Here is a 25847-nt window from a genome sequence, read left to right as displayed (position 1 = left end):
ACTCAGTCTGGCTTAAAGATTTAAAATGAGGTTTCATTGTAAGAAGAAAAAAGTGCTTTTTGGAGCCAAAGATTCAGCAACAAAACACTTCAGGAAGGTTTCTGGACCACAGTGTCTCTCTGGACGAAAAACAAATGATGTCAACTGTAGAAAGCTGGCTCAAAACAACTACAAATCACACCCAAGCTGTATTTTTATGAATCCCAAACTATATAATTTTAGATGGTTGTGGAGTTTTCACATTGTGGTTGGGAAAAGAAGAAGTGGGACGGAAAAAAAAATCATGTTACATACTTGGAGATGTTTATAGATCTGGTTTTGCATTTAAAACCCAAAGGAAAAAAACAACAACCTTTTTGTGCTCGTATCTTCTAGTTTTAACATTTTCAGTAAGTTTTGAAAATTAAATCACCAAATTCTACAAATAGACTGTTTTTGTCAAGTTTGAAATCAGATTTAAGAGTTGTAGAGTTTAAAAATGTTCACCAATTTTACTGGGGCCCAAGTAACACTGGACAATGACTGCTATGATTGGACAACAAATCACCCTGAGGGACTGGAAGACACCCAGAGAGGCTTTGATACAAGACTGGGGGATTAGGTAAAGTGGCAACTTATAAAAGTTGCACAAATATATGTCAAAGTGGGGCATGTAGGTGGACTTTTAATCCACGCCAGTGTAATTTGACAAAACTGTTACAGGTATATTTACTGCTGTTAAAGCCTTGAACGTTTTGGTGCTATCAAACTACACAGGTGTCTTTTTTAGTTAGTTTTCTTCAGTCTGTTTTTCCTGTAAGAACTGTAAGAATTGGGTGATTGTAATTAAGATGATCTCTTTTTGTTTGAGTAAGAGGTCATCAAAACACTTTGTTAGACATATGTCTGTTAAATTGTTTTGATTATGAAAAAAATGTAAAAAGAAAAAAAGAGGAAAAAAATCGGACTTTTGAATTATTGACAGCAGTTTTCAGTGTACATCTTGACTGATTGTGCGGTAATAAGTTGGATATCTGAAACTAAAGAAAGGGATGTTTTGTAATTTGTGACTTCTTTTTTTTATATTAGTCTACTTGGATTTCTGTTATTGCAGTTCTGAGTAACAGACCACACAACCCACAGAGAATTTAGCATAATGTACAATTTTTCTTCTGAAAAAGGAAATCTATATTTGATGTAATTATTATTTTTTGAATGTCTTTGGCTGTTTCTCTTCTCAGGCGCAATTTCTCAAGACATAAAGAGGCAAAAGTAAAACACAAAGATTAAACCAACACATTCCTGCTGAACATACAATCCAGGGAACATTTGGGACCTATTTTCAGTTTTACAATTTGTAACTGAGCATTTAAAATAGAGCCACGACTTTGGATGATTAACTTGGTGTTACATGTTCGGTATTACATGTTCGGTGGGTACAGTGGGGGAGCATGATAATAACGCGTTTGGTTACAGCAAAGCGGGTCTTTTTCTTTTAGCGTTTGCTTGTGGGGAGCCTAGAACAAGCGAACATGCTGATTAACCCTTTTTTTATTACAGTCTGAAATTAGAGATGTTGAGTAAAATGTTCCCTCCTCTGCAGTTAGGGGGGGCTGTAATCGGGTTGGATGAGCTCCTGGTTAAAAGGCGCGGTAACGACGCGGAGGAGGTTTAACCAACGGGTCTTTCTCTTCTCCTCGTAGGCTGGGCGCACGGCAGAAAGAAAGAAATAGAGAGGGAGCGAGAGGTTTCCTCCCAGATAACTTTCCTCATATATCCAGGACACTGCACCGGTAGCATCTTCAGGTCAAAACTCGGAGAGAGAGAAACCAGCTGTCAGGTCTGCTGCGCGCTGCAAGGTCCGACGGGTTGGAACTCCAAGAAAACATTATTAAACCCGCTGAACACGGTGAGGATCCAACATTATTTTACCTGACTTTACTTCAAGTTTTTAAAACTAACCTGTTCACGGTCACCGAGTCACCGATAGTGCTTTTGTAAATATCACTGAGGTACCATAGGAGGTAACATTTATTTTAATAGTATGTTTTATTATTATTATTATTATTATTATTATTATTATTATTATTATTATTATTATTATTATTATTATTATTATTATTATTTAATATGGAAATAGCACAAATAGGCTAAATTGTTATAATTTTCCCGGCTGATCAGGTGCCTGATGCAGAGATTCTTCACCCACAGTACAGAGGACACAAGACACTGCATGCCCTCGCTGACTGGCGAATAATTGTTAATTTGGTTGGATAAAAGCATGTAATCGCCCGAGGATAAAGGCTTTATGAGCCGGCACAATAAAAAGGGAGCGAGGCTGGAATCTCATAGGGAACTTCTAAATAGATCAGTGACCGATTATAGTCGGGATCAGTTTACAATCGCTGTTAAAACAACTAAGATTTATTAGCTTAAAACTTTAATCAATTAATATTTGATTCTAGTGCTTTGTTTCAGGATGCATTAATATGTTGTAATACTTTTAATAAAGCTATAATATAATGATATGAAGTTTTTTTTATTAGATGTGTTTCTGTGGGGGTATTTCTGTGTTTCTATTTATTTTCGAAAGTGCTTAATTTGGCGAGTTTATTTCTAAATTATTGTTTTTGAACTAATATTTATAGCTGAACCCACCGAAACAAATGAAAGCAGAAATTCACGATTAATGTGGTTGTTGATGGGTGTAAAATGAATTCATTAAAAAAATAGTTAATTGTTATTAAGGGAAAAAAAATACAAACCAGCCTTGAAGCAACCCCCCCCCCCCCCCCCCCCCCAAAAAAAAACAATAAATAGAAATTATAAAAATGTCAATTAAACATTACAGGGTTTGGATCAGAGATTTGTATTTTATTAACTATTTTATTAACTCATTCATGAAACCAGTTACCACTCCAGTAGTAAATGACATGACAAGTTTTATGTGGAGGTGCTGGTTTCATCATCAAGGACTGCTGCGGGTCCAGACAGAACAGCCTCAGATTAACCCCACCCAGGCCAATTACCGCATTAAGTTACTCAATTTTGTCCCTATGGCTCAGTAAGTGTTTGTGTATATATGTCTGAGACAGACCAGCTGACACCCTGTATTCTCTTCACTTGGGCACGGCCATCCTTTTTGCTTTGTTTTGTGTATTTGCTGTGAAGTAACTTTCCTTTCAGTTTGGTGGTCATGGCTAAGCGGTCAGGGGTAATTTGGCAGCTACAGACAACCCCCTTCTCACTCTCAGAGAGGCAGGAAACATGCAATTTGCCCTGGAAAAAACAAAACAAACAAACAGCCTCTCCACATGCAACAAAGGAAACATTTTAGCTCAGTTAAGCAATTAAGCAATGAGATAGCAGAGGGAAATGATAAGGCTGGCGCTTGAAGTGATGGACATCTGATAAAAAGTGTTTTTCCTAAAGAGGCTTTCTTCATGTCCGCATTCTTCCTGTCACTATATGCGCATTTTGGATTGTGAATGTCCAGTTTTAACAATAACTGGAACAACAAGTCATACATTTGGTGAATATTTTTTCAATAATCACTATTTGGACCAGTGGAAAACATATTAAACTTACTGTTATAGAGGACTAAGAAAAACAATGCATATCTAAAGATGAGCCAGTAAATGTTTTTGCATTTTGCCAGGAAAAAAACTTTGTAAAAGTCTGTCTGTAAAACTGTCAAAGTACCCAACACTGAAGTACGAGCAGTGCAGAAGCACCACAAACTGATTTATGTACTAGGAAATTTTAGGAAATGCTGCAAGGCAACAAAAATGATGTCTACTGAGTGTCAGCCGGCAGTGTTTTGCTTAGTCTTTTCCCCTCTTCCTTAGAGCTCTGTTCTGCTTGTGTTAACCCATTTGTTGTGCGCCTAATCAATTACTGTTTCTCTCTCACTCTTGGCTTGTTTTTGAAAAAGTTTGCTGCATGTGCAGTCATCTTTATTAGTCACAGTGACTAACTCTGGATGCCCTTTAATTCTTCTTTTTTTTCCAGGGAATAACGAGGATGCTCCTGCCTTTGGCAATCCTACAGCTGCTCCTGACTCCAGCTCTCATGGTAATTTCCCAGCTAATACAGAAAAACACTGAGAAAAAAAAGTCATTTTGTCAAATTCTGATGTCTAATTTTGCACCCAGGGGCCCAGTGTGGATTACTGGGACTCATGGGGTCCATATGGAGAATGCAGTCGGACTTGTGGCGGGGGTGTGACTGTGAGAACTAGGCGCTGTATTACTCACAGGTAAGTCTTCTGCACATTAACTTTATCCATTTTAATGCATCTTGATGTACATAAATACATGTATAAACTTATAACACACACACACTGTCATGGTCCTGGGTCGGTGACCCAGCGCTTTTAGTTATCATTTTCTAGTTTATGATGATGATGATTATTATTGTTTGAGTTCTGTGTGTTATATTTGGTCTGCCTTTGAGTCTGTCTCTGTCTATGGTGTCACCCCATCTGTTGGTGAATCTGTCTGTTTAGTTCAATGTCTTGCCTGGTTCCATGTGTCTGAGTTTCCTGTTTTATTGTGAAGGTTTGTGTCATATGTGAGTGTGCTCAGTTACGTTTCCCCTGTCTCGTCAGCTGTGATTTCTCCCAGGTGTGTTCCCCTTCTGTCTCTCATCCCTTGATTACTGCCGTCTGTGTATTTAAGCCCTGTGTTTCTCTGTGTCAGTGTCGCGTCGTACCCTCAACTAGCTGTGTGGTCTGCTTCTATGTCCCTAGTGTTTGGTCTCCGGCTCCAGTTTAGTGTTTCCTTCCAGTGTTTCAGTCCTTGGTTCCTCTGTTCTGACTTTTGGTTTTCTTTTGGTGAGTTTAGTTTGTACGAGGTTTTTCCCAGCAATAAAGCTGCGCCTTAAGTTTCACTTCCGTGTCTGAGTTCTGCATTTTGGGTCCACCACTCCTGCTTGCCTGCCACACAGCGATTCATGACACACACACAGAGTTTTTTCCTGTTTGAATAAAGCTAATTGTGAGGTTCACGGGCACAGACTGTGTATTTTTATTGTGAAAGAATGCCTTGAAGTCACGAGGATGTCGGCTTGTCTTACTTCCAAAAACACACTGCAGGGAGGGGCCCTTTAATATTAAAAGGACGTCTCTGTGTTGTGTGTTGTCGGTTGTCTGCTGAAGAGGATCAGGTGGGAAGTGAACGTTTCGAGCTGCCATTTTTCTGCTTCAGTAGTGGTTTTAAAAGTCAACATTACATTTTAGGTTTCCTTTGCGGCACACGTGTTGTTACATTTAAGTAACACGTACAGTTTTTCTTTCGTTTTTGGATTGGTTTTTAAAGCTTCTCCTCTCACATGTGACTAATATGTAAGCACGCTCCCAGCTTTTCCCGTAAATGTTGCAGTATTGCTGGGGGCCGTCTGGCATATTGCCATTTGGAAGAAGTACTCAGATCTTTTACAGAGATACAAATATGAGAAAATTGAAGTAAAGATACTATATTACACATAAAACTAGCATTCAAAATTCTACCTGGATATTGGGATTAAACTGGATGGATGGATAGCTGTAGATTTTATTGTTAACTTACTGGCTGAAGGATTTCAGGTGTGTGACAGACTGCTGTGGCAGCACTGACGGATCATTTCATTTTGAGACAAAGAAGTGAATGCTAGGTGAACTGGCGAGAGTAAATAAGCTATAGTTGAGAATGTAGGCAGGAATGATTGTCTGTCTCTCTGTGTTAGCCTTAGATTGGCAACCTGTCCAGGGTACACCCCCGCCTCTCTCCCCTGTGTCACTTCCCCGCTTTGTTTCCTGCATTTCCGCTCGTTTTCTCCAGTGTACCTTACAAAAATAGAGAAAAAAGTCAATCTTAATATAGCCACGCTATAAATAAAACTATCAAAGAGGCTTAAAACAAAAGTCTTCCTGTAAAGTAGACGACGGAGTATCTCAGCAGCCTATAATTTAGCTTAATATACTGAATACCTTTCTAAAAACAACAAGTCTTATTTTCTTTTGCGCAGAAATATTCCCACTAGACAGAACAAGTCTGTGAGGAGCTGTTTTTAACAGGTCTAAGTACTTTGTTTTACTTCATGTGTCATATCTTGTTGCATTTACCTGACCACAAGCTGTTAGATATGTTGTTTTTATCATACAGTGTTGATATAGCTGTTTGTGCAGCTTCTACATCTCTGTAGAAGCTTGATGGCAGTGTTTTGATGTCTGATGTCTCTTGATGCTTGTTTTCAACATGTTCGTGCAGTCAGCCAGTGAGTCAGAGCCTTATAGTGAGTCTGTAGCCCTTCTTTAGGAAAATGATGAATAATAGGGAAGAGGTCCTACCCATTGCCAGTCAGATGAACTCTGTCATATCTTGTCTGCCAGGCTTGCTGAATCACTCCTTTAAACACAGTGATTTGACAGCTCCCTCTGTGCTTTACAGGAACTCCCACGTCTCACCATACATTCATTTTAGTAAAAAAAAAAAAAAGTACACACATTCATAAGAAAAACAAGCATGATTGGGGTTGTCATTTTGTCAGTCGGGGCTATAATCAGTTTCAATTATGTGCAATCAATAATTTTGCATGAATAACTGCCACTTTTCCACATTTCTGTTTTGTATCATTTTAAACTGAAAGTAGTGTTTAATGCTGCCAATGTGCTGTTTTCCATTATTAAGTGAAAAGCCGTTGTTTTGACATGTTTTAGTTTCAGTTCAGGTGTGCTGACAGGAGCATGTCTTGTTTTACGGCTTAAGGCCAGGTACTTTTGAAGATGACTAAATCATGAATTATCAGCAGTGCTGGAATGGTGAGTGGCGAAACAGTCTGCTATCTCGCAGTTTACTGGCATGTGCACGGATGTCTGTGCAAAACTAGGGCTTAGCAATGTTGATGTTGAGGCTTCTGCTGTGCTGAGAGGTAATTTTTTTAACAGGTACAGATTAAAGAGGAATGTTGTTTAATGTCAGAGCTGAAACTTGTTATTTCTGCTTGTGCAGACAGTCTCTGCTGTATTTGCATACATTCATTGCACCTACTCATTAACTGTTTTTGTCTCGCAATGAGAAGCTGTCAAGTTTTTATGAAACTTTACTTGGGAAAGATGTGAGAAAGTTTGATGGGAAGTTAAGGGCAATGACTTTATACTGGATCGTCAGCCCATTTTCAATTCAATCCAATTTTATTTATATAGCGCCAAATCACAACAACAGTTGACTCAAGGCACTTTATATTGTAAGGCAGACCCTACAGTAATACATACAGAGAAATACCCAACAATCATATGACCCCCTATGAGCAAGCACTTTGGCGACAGTGGGAAGGAAAAACTCCCTTTTAATAGGAAGAAACCTCCAGCAGAACCAGGCTCAGGGAGGGGCGGTTGGGGTGAGAGAAGGAAGACAGGATTATTTGTGAACATCTTCTTTTAACAGAAAGTCTGTGATACAAATTTAAATGAAGTGGTCATTAAGAAACACAGAGCATCTAAAGCAGGGGTGCCCAATCCCGGTCCTCGAGAGCTACCGTCCTGCAGCTTTTAGATGCATCCTTGTTCCCACACACCCGAATCAAATGAATGGCTTGTTATCAGGCCTTTGCCAAACATGATGGCATGCTGAAGAGGTAATCAAACCATTTGATTCAGCTGTGTTGGAGTAGGGATGCATCTAAAAGCTGCAGGATAGTAGCTCTCGAGGACTGGGATTGGGCAGCCCTGATGCAACCCTAGATGCTTTAGATTCTAAAGCATCTAAAGAAATGTATCTATGATGTTGTGGAGTGTTTTTAAAGCATAAGGAGTAGTAGAAGCAAGGATAAAAGTCAGTCAGGAGGTCTTAGTCTCTTCTACTCTTGTGGAAATTGCTCTCACTATATCGGGCAGATCAGGGTTCATTCATAAAAGTATTACATGAAATGTCATGTTCATGTTTTATTTTATTTGCACTCAGGGAGGATGGAGGGCACAACTGTGTGGGACCAGACAAGTCATATCGGTCCTGCAACATCCAGGTGATCACATGTGAAACTAATTTGGTTTTAATGGTCAACCTTTTATTTTCATGTATACTTTTATATTTAGACCTCTAAATTTTTTTTATATATCAAAGGACTTTTTTTTAAACACGATAACTTGATAGCAATAATCACTATGATGCACTAAAACCTAAGGCAAATCAAAGTACAAAAGTGTGTTTCTTCCTTAAAGAAGACATTGTAAATATATTTTTTGAATTTGTATTAATTCAAAATACAATACAGTAGTTATTTTAGGATTACTGACCTTTGACCTTTGCTGCATCTCCTTATTCAACTCAGGACTGTCCAGAGGGATCCAGAGATTTCCGCGAAGAGCAGTGCTCCCAGTTTGATGGGACAGATTTCCACGGGAAACGCTACAAATGGCTTCCATATTACGGAGGTCAGAAACAAAAACAAAGCTGAGAGTTTGCTTTGACAGGCCATATTATGTATACTATTGACTGAATTTTCTTGTGACATTTGCCAAGCACCGGCTATTTGTGAGCATTTGTATTTCTAAGTTCTTTAAATTGTTAAAATTAGCCTTATTTCTGTGATAGCTGAGAACCCCTGTGAGCTGAACTGCATGCCAAGAGGGGAAAACTTTTTGTACCGCCACCGCAGAGCCGTGATTGATGGTACGCCCTGTCACCCAGGGCGGACGGATATCTGTGTGGATGGAGTGTGCAGGGTAGGATGCCCTGCCAAATATTGCGCACACACTTGCACACACACAAAGAAATTAATATCTGACAGGTGACGAAAACAGAGAGGGTAGGAAGGAGGTTTGTGACATCTAAATGTAATTCTATGTTTTCCAACTTGTCCTGAAAATGTCCTGAAACCGTAACTTTTTATTACTCCATACTTCTTGAGAAAGAGTATTAATAATTCTAATAATAAGTATTCTTTTCTGTCTGTTATAGGTTATGTAACGGGAAATTTATTGTATTATTTTAAGTGGTAAACTTTCCAAATATGAGTGTACTGTAAGTTCTTTAGTCTCAACATGCTCCTGTTGGCTTCTCCTCAGCACTTACCCCCAGGGCAATCCCTGCTGACATTTTTACCCCGGTTATACCTGACACGAACGTGTGATTTGTATCTGGGGTTTCTATGTAGACAAGAAAACACGTGTTAAAGCAATTTATAATTGCACATAACACAGTTATATGCAGTAGTAATAGCTACATGCAGTGGTTAACGCACAAAAACACACAAAAGATCCCTGGTTTGAGAGCCAGCCTCAATGGGGAGCAAGCTAGTCTACTCCTAGTGTTGGCCCAAGCCTGGATAAATGGGAGGGTGGTGTCAAATAAAATATGAAAATCCATCCGCTGTAGTGACCTCTTGGGAAACAAGGAGACAGCTAAAAGTACTCCTTGAACTAATGTACTAAATGTAATGTACTAAAAGTACATTACCTTATACTTGCATGCAGAATACGTAGTGTCCAGCAGAGGTCAAAATCTATTTGGGAAAACATGATTGATAAAAATATATTGGTTGCAATTTAATAAATGTGTGCATGAACATTTCAATGATAAAGTTAACTAAGTTGCAAGGCACATATTTTGTAGTTCTGCTCTCTGCCCTGCAGGTGGCAGCTCAAATACCATACAGTATGTATAACATATGCAATTTGGTGTTTACCACACACTAAAGGAATGTGAAGAGCTGTAGAGGTCTTATTTAAAAAATGCAACACATAGCCTGATATGAGTTGCCAGTTAGGTCTAATGATTTGATTAGTCTGCCCATCCATGATTTGGGGTTTGCTTATGCAGCATCACTTCGTTAATCAGACAGGACACAATCAGTGGAGCTGAGCAGCAGGATGAAAGATTAGCTTCAGTCTGTATAACATCAAACACTTCTGCTCTTGTTCTTTTCTCATGCAATTATTGCTGCAACCTTTTCCTCATGAGTAAACCTCGTCAATTTAACCTCTGACTTCATGTCTCTATCACCTTCCCTGAAGGGAACAGCTGTCCCAAATCCACTCTTTTCTCGGGTCTTTATTTATTTATTTTCAATTATTTCACCTCCAACCATGTTTTTCTTCAAACTACACGTTTCACAGAAATAATGTTTTAGCACATATATTCTCGGGAGATGATTTCTAATCTCTCTCTATTATAGTGGAGTCGTGACTTTGACAGTTGTCATACAAAGACAGGAATTTTACAAGATGAACACATCAGATTTTTATTAAGATCAAGATTTAAAGTTTTTAAATGATGTTATTTGTGCTTGTTTATATCTGCAGAAGACAACCTAAATGACACAGAATACAGGTTGAGGTGAACTGTGGTTTTCATCTTCTTTTTTGATCATTTTTTCCCAACTTTTCCTTTCATCAGCGTATGGGCTGCGACAACATGCTGGAGTCTCCTCAGCAGGAGGACCCCTGTCTGCAGTGCGGGGGTAACGGCCAGTCCTGCTACCGTGTCAAGAACAGCTTCACTGCCCGCGACCTGCCAACCGGTATGATTCATATTATAATTTGGTCACGCTTACTCCCAAATGATATGCCAAATGATATATGTACCCAACATGTACCTGATAAATGTCATAAATCATCATCATCTAAATATGTGTCATTTAAATCCTCTCCTGAAGTTTAAACCCCAGTTTCTTCTTTTTTGCCACTTTTATTTCAGGCTACAACCAGATGTTCATCATCCCCGTTGGAGCCACCACCATCAGCATCAGAGAGACACATGCCACACGTAACTACCTCGGTAAGTGTGTGTCAGACCTTTTAGAAAACACACTACAAGATAATCAAAATAATTGACATTTACAACTTCTTTACAGCTATCAAGAATCTACGTGGAGAGTACTATCTCAATGGCCACTGGGTAATTGAGTTTTCCAGAGCCACACCTATTGGCGGCACCATGCTGTACTACCAGAGAGGAGCTGAGGGCGACAGTGTCCCTGAAACCATCATCGGCCGTGGCCCCACCACTGAACCACTTGTTGTTGAGGTAAAAAACAAATGACCATTCATGATCAAATAGACTTCACAGGGTTATAAATATGAAATTGTAGAATGCACTCCACACACACAATGGTTGTGCTCACAGGTGTCAAGTTTGTTTTGGTTCTTATACAACGACCCACGGTCTGGTCTGCACTGGTCTCAGCTTTCCATCCTCCCCTCTCTCGTCTCCTCCCTCACTAAAAGGGGAAAAAGACTGTCATCAGTCCAAATGCCACCAGCTGTGTTCTCACCTGCCTCGCTGGCACCGCCCCGTTGAGCTCCCTCCCCTGCAGCTGAGCCAGGGACCACACCTCCGCCACAGAAATATATGAGAAACATTTCCAGAAAAGAGAAACATTTAGTTTCTTCATGCCATAAGTGTTTGTTTAAAATTGTAAACTTAAGGTAGCGTTTTGGATGTGTGGATAAAAGTAGGAGTTAAAATTAACCCTGTCCCCTCAGCTGATCAGCCAGGAGCCCAATCAGGGAGTGGAATATGAATACTACCTTCCAAATGGACGCTCCAGAGAGGGCTACTACTGGAGCTATGGATCCTGGTCTGCTTGCAGCAAAGAGTGTGGATCAGGTTAGACTGCAACTTTTATTTGTTGCCAGCATAATTTAATTTAAAATGTTTTAAACATCCTTGTTTTTGGACAGTATAATAGCTCCATACCTTCCTTTATCAGGCTACCAGTCTCGTTTGGTCTTCTGTTCAATCGACAACGAGGCCTATCCTGACTATCTCTGTGCTTCTCTGCCGAGGCCACAGAGCAACCGTACATGCAACCCTCAACCATGCCCACAAATCCGCAGGTAAGTAATGCTTAAACTTCTCAAATGAAATGTGTTATTTCAGTAAATGCAAGCTAAATTTTAGACGTTTCCAGAGTTTACTTTGCTCCACTCTGAATGAATGAATTTAAAGAGTACCATAAATAACTCCCAGAGCAGTATTTTGACTGTTGTTGGTATGTTATGCCTGTCTGAAAGGATGGCGTACCTGTATCCACCACAGTTGTTGAGATCCTCAAAGAGGCCTAGAGCCTCTGTGTTCAGGTAACCCATGTTCAGCGCTCGTAGAGGAGTTTTAGGTGTCTGCAAACACCGGGGGAAGATCTAAATAATTAAACACTTTCACTTATTTCCTTGAAAAGATTCTTTTATTAGCTCTCTTAGATCATTTCCATACTTTCTGTCAAACAAACACTTTTACAACGAATCATTTTTGGCTACTTGTCCCTAAAATTGGGCTGAAAATATCAAAAATGACCAGAAATGTTGATTGAAAGCGCGATCTCTCCCCCTTTAGAAGTGTTTGACTCTAGTCAAGTCCGTCTTTAGTGCCAAGTCTGTTCTGTCCATGTGAGATAAGGATGAAGGCATGGGGCAACTGTCAAGCTCAGAGATCTCTTTTCAACCTTTTAATGACCCTCATTTACCTTAGACAACATCCAGCACTTTGTAAAGTGAGTGATGGATGATTGGATGTAGCATTTTCCCCCCCCAAAGAGCCAACTCTTCTTCTTCTTTAACCTTTAAGCTGTGGCACCTGTGTCTGATTCCTGAGCTGGGCTGCTGCCTGATCTCTTCAGCAAACTGTAAAGCTCTCTGTTCCTGTGCAATATTGTAGCCAATGTGTTGTGAGGCGCTTAGAGGTTAAAGATCGTCATGCCGTGGGTGTTGGGGATTGTGTACTTTTCAGGCTGGGACACGGCAGTAGTGCTAAGTAGTAAATAGTCGCTTTAGTCTATGACTTTCTGGTATTTCCTGCTTTCTTTTCTTTCATGCTGCTGCAGCTTAGAAACCTGAGATGTTTATGTAGCTCAAGTGACTCTAACTGCACCCTCAGTATCCATTAAAGTTAACACCTAAAGCCAGAATCAGTAGATGCTTAATTTGCGGAGATGCGAGGAATTAAATGCCGTTTATTGCTGCTTTCACTTCTGCCTATGCTTCTAGCAGCCCCATTAGTGCCGGTTCTAAGCTATTATAGTGAGAAAAACACTGTCTGAGGTTCATCTGGGATCAGCTGGTGTCTCGATGTCCGTCTCTAAAAGTGTTGTTATCAGTGTGTATGTGTCCAGGGGTTTAGTAGTTTTTCTAGCTGCATGTGAGAGGCTTTGTTCAAACAGCAGCGCAGCCTTTTAAAGGCATCCGGAGGTTTCATTCCAAACAGCGATTTGCATCAAATATGAAATAATTATTGAATTTGTCAGTCAAAAAAAAAAAATGCTGATATGTTAACACAAATAGGTTTAGCATGTAGGTCATAGGTCAAGTTATTCTGCTCATTTTTTAAAAAAAAAGTAAAATAAATGTCTTTGTATTTCTCACTGCTGAAAATTATAACGCTTCTTTCCCGTATTAGTTTATCCATGCATCCAGCCAAAAATAACATTTAAAATATATACATAATCTACTAAAGATTTTATGGAAGACTATGTCCCAGGTCAGGTACTGACGAAGAAATGTTTATGTTATAGTTAAAGTAAAATGTAAAAAACCGGCTCTGAAGAGCAGTGAAGTCAAACTGGACAGTATTTGTTCAACTCATTTGTTTTTCCTGATTTTGGAACGAAACTCTTCCCATCACTCCTCTTGGCTGAAGCTGTGTATGCTGTATGGTCAGCTGTACAGTGTCTATATCGGCAGCAAAGAGACTGACTCCTGTTTCTTGTCTTTTGGTGGTTTTCTCAGCTGGCAAACTGGGGAGTGGAACGCCTGCTCAGTTACCTGTGGTGGAGGCTCTCAGGTGCGCAGTGTGCAGTGTGTTTCCAATGATGTCTCGGGACCCCGCGTGGTGGAGGATGCCATTTGTGCCGCTTACGCTGACGCTCCTCCTCCTCTGCAGACCTGCAACATGCAGAAATGTGCTGAGTACCATGTGACTGGATGGAGTGCGGTGAGCAAACTGTAGAACTCTATTTAAATCCTGGTAAAAGACTTTACAAATAAGTTAAATAAAGAAAAAATACAACCAGCACACAGTAAAAATGTGGGCTCTCTCTTCTACATGTTATGTAGAAGAGATGGAAAAGGTATCAAGAAAGTAGAACTTTAAGAGCATTCACATTTATCAAGAGAATTTCTGACAGTTTCTGGCTATTGTGTCGATTACTTTGGAAAAAAATAGGCTGCATACTTAAAAGCCTCTGGCCTCTGACTCTGGGAACAAATGTAATATATTGTGAGAGTGAAGATGGTATTAATTGCAGTCCCTAAACCAGCCTAAACATTTATCCATAAATAATATGTTAATCCAACTAACTACAAGGCAGAGAAGCTGTTTTTTGCTTTACTGAGCTATAATAAACACTGGTATCTAATCTACACTCTGTTAGAGTAATTTGTTTCTAGAAAAAAGTGGCTTACCTCAACTCAGTTCACTTCAGTTTTTTAATATAGCACCAAATCACCAAAACACAGACCTCAAAGCACTCTCTACTGTAAGATGCCATAGTATTCTGGAAACAGCCCTCTATGAGCAAACCTTGGCGATGGTGGGAAGCAAATACTCCCTCTTCACAGGAAGAAACCTCAGATCAGATCGAAAGTCCTAAATTGTAAAATTACATGATAAGCACATTTGACTATAAGGTTAAAATGCCACACAAACATGTAAGGTTGGGTTATATTTAAAAATTTTCATCTTTCTTGGGTCTTTATAAAAAAGTGTAATCGATGCACTTGATATATAATCCTTGTGTTTGCAGTGCTCAGTGACCTGTGGTTCAGGTCAGCAGACCAGAGAAGTGACCTGTATGGGTTCAGATGGTACGAGGCTGGATGAAACATCTTGCAGTGCTTTGCTACGCCCGGCCGCTGTCCAACGATGTGAGATGGCCCCCTGCCCCCAACAGATCAGCTGGCACGTAGGAGATTGGGGACTGGTAAACCTGATGCACACATGCAACCAAACAAGGACTCATAAATGTAGTTATAGCAGCTGTATGGGTGAAAAACTCTCTCCATTTTCCTGCAGTGCTCTAAGAGTTGTGGATCTGGCTCACGAGAGCGCCAGGTGATCTGCTCTGATCAGGAGAGGAACCTGTACCCTGTGGACCAGTGTAACACCCAGCCCAAACCACTCACAGTGGAGCGCTGCAACACCCAGCCCTGTTACAGCCCACAGGGTGAGCAAATGCTAACTAAGCAAATAAACAATGCACCTGTTTTTATTTTATTTCTCAAGTTAAGTTGTTAAATTTCCATTTACTTAATAGACTGCAATCTAAAAATACAATGTGCAAAATTAAATTTAACATTTTGTGACTGCTGCCAGTCTTCAGTTAAGTTGCATGCTTACACTGTTCTGCGTTTGTTTTATCCACACTTTGTGCAGTCGTCCCCAGCATTCAGGACCCACGGGGACATGACAGCACTCAGATTGGCTTCCAGCCTTATGTGCCAGATCACGCAACAGGTTAGACTCTACCTCTCAAAGGCATCTCATAATCACATCAGCATTGAAAATAAGCTAGTACGTAAGCATTTTCAGCTATGTAGTTACTCAGAAAGTAAACAAAAAACCACTGAAAAAGCCCAATGTGACATCACCAAGGTAGCATCTTGTCAGCCAGTTATTAACAATTAAAACTACCAAAACATACAATATTCTTATTATGGTTGGAGCATTAAAAGCTAATTGTAGGTGTGATTGCCCTGCTGTTGCTCAGCATCCCCTCTTCTCTGCTGATATAACTTCTGTCACTTTGTCCCCAGCAACCCCTCCACCCCCCTTCATCCCCATTCAGCCTGTCCCAGCACTAATTATCTGGGCCTGATTGACATGTTTTTATGGTTCCATGGTCATTGTTGGCCTGATTAAAATATTTCTGAAGCACTGAAGTGTGCTAGTGCTGGCAGTGGCGTTTCTGGCATGTTCAGCATCATGTGCTATCCCAGTGGTCAGGAATTTTAAGTTTGATGCCACTACTTGAAATTTTATTTGCTTCATTCCAAAAAAGGCAGTTTTCTTTGTGAAATTATTTGTGTTTATTTTCCTTCAGATTGTTACGTCAGATTGCTGATCATCATTTCTTTTATAATTTCCTCTGCTTTGTTAGCCCATAAACAAAAGGAGTATGGATTTTTTTTTTGTTCTTCAGCATCCTGTACAGACTCACTGTGTGGTCTCAAACACAATGACAGACTCTATTGTTTATTCAACCGATGTGTGAACGTCCCTATTGCTTGTATGGTGTTGTCTTGTGAACCATGGTGAACTATGGGGTCTGTTTTGCATGTACAATGCGTGAATTCACCACTCACTTGGCTTTGCCTGTAGCCCGCAGGCCTGAGACAAGAGATCCAACCCAGACGAATACAGTCTACGACCCTCACAGCTCCGCCCCGGCTCTCCACTGCAGCCAGTCTTATTATGGCTGCTGCTCAGATGGGCATACTTCAGCCAGAGGCCCCCAGGGTCTGGGTTGCCCATCAGCTCCAGCTCCTGTCCCAACATCCTGCATTCAGACCAGGTATCCACCTGCACTCTGTTATTGCACTGCAGTTGAGGTCATATGCAGAGCCTTTTTTTTTTTTTTTTTTTTTTTTTAAGGTCGCTTACTTGGTTACTAACCAGGGACTATGTGGCATTATACATGACCAGAAGCTCAAACTTTTAATACCAACTGTTCTTGCTCTCTTCCTGTTCTGTGTGTCAGTTATGGCTGCTGTGAAGATGGTGTGACGGCTGCTCAGGGCCCCAATAAGGAAGGCTGTGCGGCGTATGTGAACCCTGCACCAACTGTAAGCAAAAGCACACAAAAGTCTGAATGAATCAAACATTAGTCAAATGTCAGTCAAATTCTTTAAAGAATGAGAAAATATTGCCTTATTTCATGTGTTATGCCTTTTCAGGTTACACCTTCTCTCCCTACTGAGAATGCAGTAGAATGCCGCACCACCACCTATGGCTGCTGCTATGACCGCACCACACCTGCAGGAGGACCCAATGGGGAGGGCTGCCCCAATCCTCCTAATTATAGTAAGTTTTCTAAACTCAATGAAGAGAAATCTTTTTTTTTTATTTTTATATTATTTCCAGTTAAGATATAATTTTGTGCTGTTGGTTACTGAGATGCTCCAATTTAGAGGTCACTCTAACAGTCGCTTTTATCCAGTTGATCTACATCACCTGCATCTCATGGGGATGATTGATATCATGGCCATGATGGTGTTGTAGCAATTGGCAGTCATAATATGAGAAGAAATAATCAGACAGAGAAACAAAAAATGGTATGCAGCAGAGGACACTTACTGAGTACAAAACATGGGAGTTGTTTTTCATGTTTACTCCTCAGGCCCCATAGTGCTGTAGTAAGAAAACTGACTATAAACAAATATGTGACTGCAGTAAACTGTAACATTTTAGTAGTAATACTGAACACAAACATTCAAATTATACTTGATAAAAATACTATAATATTGTTTTTCCTCTGTATTTGCACAATACATCTATGCAAGACAGCCCTGTTTGAGAAAATACTTGACAATGACAAACAGCTGATCTGCATTGTGTTGTCTTTGTGCAGTTGAGCGATCAATCTGCTCCCTGCCCCGTGCTGCTGGCTCCTGCAGCAGTTGGGTGTCCCGGTACCATTTCGATGTCATCTCCTCTAAATGTGTGCACTTCTGGTATGGAGGATGCCACGGCAACAGCAATAACTTCATGACCCTAGCAGAGTGCAAACGGACATGTCCACGACCTGCACCCAGCCGGCAGGCCCCGCAGCCTGCAGCTCCCTCTGGAGAGTCTACAAGAACCGCAGCTGGAGAACACAGCACGACTGGAGCAGAGACCTCAGCTGGAAGAGGATCTACAACGGATGGGCGGTCACGCAACATGGGGAGGATTTTCATAGTCCAGCGTGGCTCGACCAGCAGCACCAGCAGACAGGCTACAAGCGCAGCCACTAATGCCCACAGAGGTAGAGTCTACCTGCGGGTACGCCGGCCTTCACATGGCACAGCTGCACAGCACACCGGCCCAGCTGCGAGGTAAGACCCCAAAGACCCAGGGAGAGCAGTGAAAAGCTAACCCTACCCGATCCAACCCCACTACTACCACTACTGGCCTCGTAATGCTGTTCAGAGCCTTCTAATTCATGTTGAAGGAGCCCCAGTTCACTCTACCCTGCAGGGCCAAAGAGTGGGCTATAGGAGATGGAAACGCAATCAAAAGACAAATCATGTGCCTCATTCACCCATCCTGGAAATATGACGGTGGAGCTGAAGCAACCAAAAATCATATATAAGCAAATTATATTTTATGCAATCCAAATTTTTTTTAAAACTTTCTTTAGTAAAGTCTATCAGGGAACAAAACAGAGAACATAGCTTACTTAGTCTTACCCTCCATGTGGTTAAGCTCTCTTTCTGACACAGCAGATGGAGGGTGTGTCATTTGCCTGTAACATCTGGTGTAACAAAGCACACCTCTGACCACACCCAACCTCACCCACAAGTAAATCAGGCTGTGTGCTTTCCAGCCTGGTGTTGAGTTTCAACAACCTTTCGCATTTTTCCTGGATTTTGTTCAACAAAATACTTAATGTACTGTGCTTCTGTGTAACATGCCGTCTTTGTAGACTCTTTCGATGCTCATATAATCTAAACTCTTGCTTTAAAATGAAGCCACAGCTCTTTCCAGCTCCACAGACCTTCACTCTCACACCTGCTTATGTCGCAACACCTCATTTCTTCCTTTAACCTCAACCAAATCAAGAAGAAGTCACCAGACCTCACACACCTTATATGGACATCAACGCTGTTTAATGCTTCTGGGACTCACTGCTCTCTGTCAGTCATTATTGTTGGTGCTTATTTGTGCATGCTACCTCTCTGTGTCAGTAACCACCAATCACGTCTGTGCTTTGGTGTCTTCACCTAAATGTCATGAAATCAAACTAATAAAAATTCTGCTGTGATAATTCAGTCATCCTATGTGTGTGGTCCCTAAATCTCTCTTTCTTGTTTAGATGGTTTTAGATTTCTTTAGTGGTGTTTGGGTATTTTACATGAAAGGTGTCCTTGTCTCTTTTGTATGTTCGTAGTATTTTGTATTTGGGTTTTTTTGCACTTTTTGTCTCGTCACTTTTTGGGCTGCATGTGGATTTCTCTTCTCTGAGCTTTATCTGACAAACTCCTAAAGCCAGGTTGTGGGCGCTCTTTATGCTTGCTTTGGTAGCTGCTGATAAAAGTACCAACAGTGGAGCATAAAGTGACTTTTTTTTTTTCTCTTCCAAATGTCTCTTCCTTTGTCCTTTTTCCTTTCACATTTCCTTTTTCCTGTTCTCTTCTCCTTTGTTTTCCTTCTGTTTCCTTTCCTTTTATCACTCCCTATTCTTCAGCTTGACTCTGGGGGGAGTAACGATTGATAAGACCGACCCATCCACAGTCGAGGCTTTAGTTGGCCAAACAGTTGTGCTGCCCTGCCGAGTCAGCCCTCCACCTTCCTCCACCGTTGTCGTGGAGTGGAGGAGGGATGGTATACCTCTATCAACTCACAGGTATGTAGAGAAACGTACTCGGTGACTTAATTTACATTAAAGTTGTTTTTCCTGTTGCTATTTTTATTTATATCTATATTTTTAATTACATTTAGGCATCACCAACAGCCCAATGGCTCTCTGTTAGTAGGTCCTGTCTCTAAGCTGGACTCTGGCTGGTTCCTGTGTGTGGCCACTCGAGAACGAGAGAGAGACCACCGCTACATTTACCTGGCTGTCTCAGGTAATTACATTTCAGCCACAACCTCTATGGTCAAAACAAGACTGGTAGGTTCACTTGCAGATAATTATATCTGAAGTTAAGTAAGTTAAGATACAAAGTAGTGGAAGAATTTGGAAAACATTACTATGACAGTCCAAACAAACTGATATATGGGACATGATCTGAATTACATATTCTTATAATTGATGTCAACAGAGTGACTTTTGCTGACAAAGGGGAAATGGCATATTTTGGAAGAGGCTCAGAGTGATAAAGATCTTTTAATCGATCAATTCAAGCCTGGGAAAAGTAAAATCTACCTGAAGAAATGTTTCAAAATTCCTATAGAGGGGTCTCAGATGGTCTCAATTGAGAATCTGTGTGAAATTACATCCTATATATACTATAGAGTCTGTGTGAATGTAACATTTTGCTTCAATAAAAAGAGAAAAGTTGTAAAAATTTGCGCCTGATTGTAAAGGGGTCAGTTGGGAGGCTGATTTTTTTTTTCATGGAATGACGTTCTCACACCCTGATATACAATCGGCTGGATTCGGTCAAACTGCTAATTTGACCGACTTTGACCCCAATTAGTCTGTCACATGAACATGTAGAAAGTTTGGGGTAAAGCTCTGATGTCATAGGTTGTGTCAGAACATGCTGATCTTGCAAAGTCACTTGGTGTTTATGCAATGACATTGTGCAAGTGCTCACTCTGTGTGTTGAATTGTTTGCGAGCATTCATATGTGCTTGTGTTTGTGTATTCGGCCACAGAGGGACCATCTTCTACCTCGCTTCCCAGAGACGGTCCATTTGCAAGGTGAGAAGAATATCTGTGGATCTGTGCACCTGAAGATGGTTATTTACGGTTTCTGGAGATATTAAGAGCTCAGGCACATGGAAACCTCAGTATTCTGATTTATTTCTAACAGTATAAATGAATCACTTCACATTGTCTTTGCTTCCCTGTAATTTCTGTCAGGTTCAGTATTGAGCGCTCAAGCTCAGCCCAGGTGGAAATGCGAGCAGGACAAACTGCCAGACTGCCCTGCACTGTTGTCCCCTCCTCAGCTCGGCAGTCTGTCAGCATTGGGTGGACTAAAGATGGACAGATAATCAGTGATCCCAGGTAATAATTGAAGACATTCAGAAATTTATGAACCCTTTATTAAAAACATTGCTAGCAGTGAAAGTTCTTTGATTTTTATCCATGGTTCTTACTATTAGTATTTTTATTTTTGAGATCTATTACCGCTGTGATGTCAGTTAGCATAGCTCAGTTATTTAGTCCACTTTATATATAAATCTGATTCAAGCTGAACTTTGGAGTCTAAAGAAAATAACCTGATCTGACTTTATCCATTTGAGATTGTTTTATTATCCAAGAGATGCAGACACTGTTAAAGCCGGCTTGGTATAAATTGCCCTGGTTTGCCTGTTAGGGTCTCGGTACTTTATCATTTTAAACCATAAAGATGAGTCATTTACGAAGAAGTCGGTGTAAACTGAGGTCCTGTCTGATGGCTGTGCTGCAGGTTTACTCAGCATTCAGATGGCACCCTCATCATCAGCCCTCTGAAGTCTGATGACTCCGGTGTCTACACATGTACAGCCTCCAACCAGCAGCAGCTGGAGCAGCGACAGCTGCAGCTCAGAGTCCAGCGTGAGTTTTATTCATAGCCTCATCATTTTTTTTTAAACATGTACTGTTTGGATGCTTGTGTGCAATAGATAGATAGCTTATCAAACTCAGAAGGGAAATTATGATTGTAAGACTGAAACCTGATGCTGCAGTTTCAGATAATCACCAGCAGAGATCAGTAAATGTCACTGACTGCCTGATTCTCTCTCTGCTTGCACTGTTCAAATACAATGAACAGCGCTGAAATAGTGTATGAGTGTGTGTTAATAGACATGAACTGTAGTAGAAATCTCATAGAAATATAGTAAAAACTAAATTATTATTATTTTATTATATAAAACCAAAGATATTTTAAATCTAACACGTACTGTAAACAGATTGTTTCCTTTCATTTCAATGCATTACTGACTGTATGGGAACACCAAATAAACACTAATCCAGTTCATATGATCCAGACCATGAACATATTATTTCTGAATTTACATTCCTAAGATTTTACAGCTGAGTTGATCACATGATAAATAAATCTATTTCTCTGTCAGACCAATAAACATGTGGAATAAGTGTTATGAGGAAGTAAGGCTGTGTAGTTTATTTAAAAACAACAATTATACATCAGATAGTAAACAAATATAAAACTGGAGTGTGATTATTATTGCTTATGAAACATTATTGTTAATATTTTGCCCATTTTTTTTTTTTTTTTTTTTTTTTTTTTTTTTTTTTTTTGGGTCTTTCAGTTTACAATATGCATTGGGTGTAATAAGATAAAGCTAAGCAGTTTTTTCTGTTTAATTTAAGTAACTGTTGACCAATTTTATTTTGGGGTGTTTTTGTTATTGCCTTTTTATAAAAAAACAAAAAAAAAAACTTTACCCATAGGGCAAGACCCAGGATTAAACGGTAAAAACTTATTGTAAGAAAAAAGTGACATTAATGATCTTTTCTCTTGGTTTCTTTGTCCAGCTGATCTGAAAATCACAACAGCTCCCAATAACATCCAAGTGTCAGAAGGCAGCACGGGCATGCTTCCCTGTGTGGTGTCAGGAGACAACGTCAATATAGGCTGGTCAAGGTGAAAAATGACATTGTTATTACTTTATTAGACATCATTAAGAATAAGTGGAAGAGATGCATGAAACATCTGTTAAACTGTCTGATTTTTAGGTTATATAGCATTCAAAAAGAATCCCCAATAAAAGTAAAAATGACCCAAAAATACACCCTATAACTTTAACCACTTAAATGTTAAATAAGGTGGTATTTGTCTACAAAAAAATAAATCCAGTTCTTGTTGTCATCAACACTGACATTATTTACTTATCATTACTTATTACTATTACTTACTTATTTATTTCATGGCCCTAAAATCCAGAAATAAAGCCATGAGTTGTATTTCTGTTACTTGCAGTTACAGAGCATGCATGCATTAATATACGCGTTAAAAAGAGTGAACTGATTTTTAATTTAAGTGCCTATTGAATGCATTTAAATAATGTACCTAAACCTTTCCTGTTGCTCTCTTTAAATACAGAAATGGTGTACCGGTGCGTCCAGATGGGCGCAACATCCTCTTGTCTTCTGACGGCAGCCTGATCCTTAATAATGTCAAGCCTTCTGATCAGGGCACGTACACCTGCAACGCTTACACCGGCATTTACTCTGTGAGCGCCACAGCTGAAGTAAAGGTCATTAAAGAAACACAGCAAGGTGAGAACGCTAAATCAGCTCAGACCTGTTATCTGCACTGCAGAGGGAAAGTAGAAAAACTGAACTTGGAACTGACTTATTTATTCGCCACGATGTCATCATGTATTTATTTATTTATTTATTTATTTATTTTTAGCTTGAGTTTAAACAATGATTTTGCTTTAGTCAAGTGTATCATATTTTATATGTGAGTGACTTTGAGTTCTTTAGATTTCTAAATCACCAGTGTGAGTTTTCCTCCTGAAAAAAACAACATAAACTGCACGGTACATTTTTAAGAAATCAATTGCAGAAAAATTACTGAATATTATCTACATTTTAACAGATTAAAATGATTTAAATTAATTTGATATATGCAAATTAATATTTAATAAACTTGTATTTCATCATAAGCACTCCATTTAAAAAAGAAATTGAATTTTCTGGCAAATATTTCATGGCTCAGGCTTTAAATTTTAATGTTGTGGGTTTTTTAATTTTAAATTTTATTTTATTTTTTTTAACCCTATCTACTGTGCCGTTGCAGGCGCTGACCTCCCGCCAGAATGCTTGGACCAGCCTGAGCTTGCAAACTGTGAGCTGATAGTTTACGCCCGACTTTGCTCCAACTCTTACTACTCCAGTTTCTGCTGTGCCAGCTGCACCAGGCATTCGCAGAAGAAACGACAGGTTTGGTCGACCAGGTTAAAGCCACAGAGGGTGTAAAAACTATGTGATGTGTGGTGGTGGACACTGGGGTGGGATCTGAATTCCCATTTAGATTCTAAAAAACTCGAGCTGTCGACTACGAGCTGCTGCATTTGCCAAAAGGACTCAAAAAACCCTGAGCAGATTGTACAGAAACGTCTTTGAATATTGCAATCTTAAAAAAGGGACGGATCACTGTAGATGCACAGTAGTTAAAGCTACAAAGTAAGTGGTGTTCAGGGAATCTTATGGAACGATAAAAGATGGGCCTTAAAATATAACGTAAACCTGTAAAGTCTGAATGTGATGAGACGATGAACTCGTTCTTACTCTGCCACACCTTTTAAAATGAGTTATGCTCTCACTTGATCTATATATTCTCTGTTTTTTGAGAATCGTGATGATAATAACTCTTATATATGTTATTAAAAAAGCTGAAATGACTTTTTTCATGCCAGTAAATCACTGATACAAGGCTGCACTCATTGCTGCTTCTGTATCATATAATGAAACTCTGCAAGACTTTTCCACTATTTTTTTATTTCTATGTAATTATTTGACAATAAAGGTCATATTTTGATAAAAACTTTGGTTGACTTCAATGACTGTACGTTATACACGTGTGCTGAATTGTTCCAGTTTCTACCACAAGGTGTCGCCCAACATGAGAACCACAGTTTCTCATTCACTTGATGGAAACTGAATATGAACATAACTGAACCTTCACTAGAAAATAATTCAGTGACATCTCTAAATTTATTAGAGATGTTTTTCCACTGCATATTGCAGTATCTATTCCAACCGTCAAGTCAAGCAATGCCTAACCGTAAGAATAAACATTTGTAACATCTCTCAGCAATCAGCTTTTTTTGCTCTTGTGTTGTTTTCATAAACATAATTTAACCACTTACGTTCTAGCTTTAAGATGGATTTGCTGGCTCTACAAACAAAACAATCTTTAGCTAACAGTCAGTATTTAATCTCCTGGCCGTGGTGTATATTTGTGGAGCGTTCTCCTTATATCTTTAATATTTTTTTAGTACAGTTGTGAGCTATAGTATGGCAGACAGACAATAAATGGTATAGTGCAATATTTTACTTAATGTAGCCATTAAGTAAAATAAAACTCATTGATTAATAATCTTTATATTTACAGTTCAGGTCCAAGGCTTTGCACATTAGGATGTCATAAAAAATAATCTGGCCCTTTCCCTAAGATTATGGAAACACAACCTCAGACAAACATCAGGTTATGTCATGTTATTATTTAACAAAAAGTGAGCAAACATGAAGAGGTCATTTGTGAACTGATCAATTGCAAGTGTGAGCTTCTTTATAAATGCAGACATTTAGGAAGCTTGCTGGTCTGGAGTGTTCTGGTGCTGATCTGAGACAAGCAACTGTTGCTGCCCTTCAATTTGGGAAAATGTATGAGGTACTTTACAGACAATCTGAAATCCATCTTGCTACAGTGACGAGACAAAACATTTGCCAATCTTCCCAGCAGTGGAAGTCCCAGCAACTTGACTCCAAGATCATTCTGTATTACACAGAGAAACTGGGGAAAAAAAGAGCTTCATTTCAGACTCTACAGGCCTCAGTTAGCAGGTTAAATGTAAAGTTCATGACAGTTTAATGAGAGTAAGACAGAATAAGTATACCATATTTTGAAGAGCTACTAGGAGAAAGCCTCTTCTCTCTAAAAACAACATGGCAGCATGGCTTAGGTTTGCAACGTTCAACTTGAACCAACTGCACAGCACTGGAATGCGCAGGATCACTGTTAAGAGATGTACTCTAAAACACTTCTTCAGTAGAAAATCAGAGAAGAGAAACACGCAGAATTTCTTGCTAGCAAGGGCAGCCTCCAGAACTGAGACTCGCGCTGAGAAACTGCCCCGGTCTTTATTTACACTTCAGTGAGCGTTTGTTCCTTACATTGGAATGTGGAGGGGTGTGTGTGTGTGTGTGTGTGTGTGTCCCCATAAACTACTTCCCTTAACCTGCTGGTCCAACAGTTCATCTATATGTAAAAAAGCACTTAGACTAAAACTGACATAGCTACGTTAATCCTACCGTAAAACAATAAAACAAGGTACGACCTCTCCCAT

General features: G+C 39.7%; 1 protein-coding gene across 2 annotated transcripts; it reads left to right on the top strand.

Annotated features, from left to right (window-relative positions):
• The first annotated feature begins 1654 nt into the window (after positions 1-1654).
• On the top strand, positions 1655-24586 carry paplna (papilin a, proteoglycan-like sulfated glycoprotein). Of its 2 annotated transcripts, XM_076877422.1 has the most exons (28): positions 1655-1888; positions 3991-4053; positions 4134-4237; positions 7920-7980; positions 8287-8389; positions 8550-8680; positions 10353-10476; positions 10653-10733; positions 10810-10982; positions 11441-11564; positions 11668-11794; positions 11972-12037; positions 13679-13883; positions 14695-14871; positions 14964-15114; positions 15324-15404; positions 16269-16461; positions 16648-16732; positions 16844-16970; positions 17518-17983; positions 19336-19494; positions 19590-19717; positions 20472-20517; positions 20680-20826; positions 21233-21360; positions 22306-22414; positions 22874-23049; positions 23576-24586. In XM_076877422.1, exons 2-28 carry the CDS (start codon positions 4003-4005, stop codon positions 23752-23754), a joined length of 3702 nt encoding a protein of 1233 aa, XP_076733537.1. In that variant the 5' UTR covers positions 1655-1888; positions 3991-4002; the 3' UTR covers positions 23755-24586. The 2 variants fall into 2 exon arrangements, with proteins under 2 accessions (XP_076733537.1, XP_004540901.4); XM_004540844.5 differs by lacking the exon at positions 11972-12037.
• Positions 24587-25847: the final 1261 nt, after the last annotated feature.

The sequence above is a fragment of the Maylandia zebra genome, linkage group LG19, assembly GCF_041146795.1.
Source record: "Maylandia zebra isolate NMK-2024a linkage group LG19, Mzebra_GT3a, whole genome shotgun sequence".
Classification (NCBI taxonomy): Eukaryota; Metazoa; Chordata; class Actinopteri; order Cichliformes; family Cichlidae; genus Maylandia; species Maylandia zebra.
The sequence above is the reverse complement of the archived record's forward strand: the minus strand, read 5'-3'. Positions and strand labels throughout refer to the sequence as shown.

What these genes read in the sequence shown, in the direction of transcription:
- paplna (XM_076877422.1), top strand. Translation starts at nt 4,003, where the DNA reads ATGCTCCTGCCTTTGGCAATCCTACAGCTGCTCCTGACTCCAGCTCTC. An exon ending in GTGTGGATGGAGTGTGCAGG is followed by an intron (nt 8,681 to 10,352) that starts GTAGGATGCCCT and finishes TCCTTTCATCAG; the next exon opens with CGTATGGGCTGCGACAACAT. An exon ending in GCCCTGTTACAGCCCACAGG is followed by an intron (nt 15,115 to 15,323) that starts GTGAGCAAATGC and finishes CACTTTGTGCAG; the next exon opens with TCGTCCCCAGCATTCAGGAC.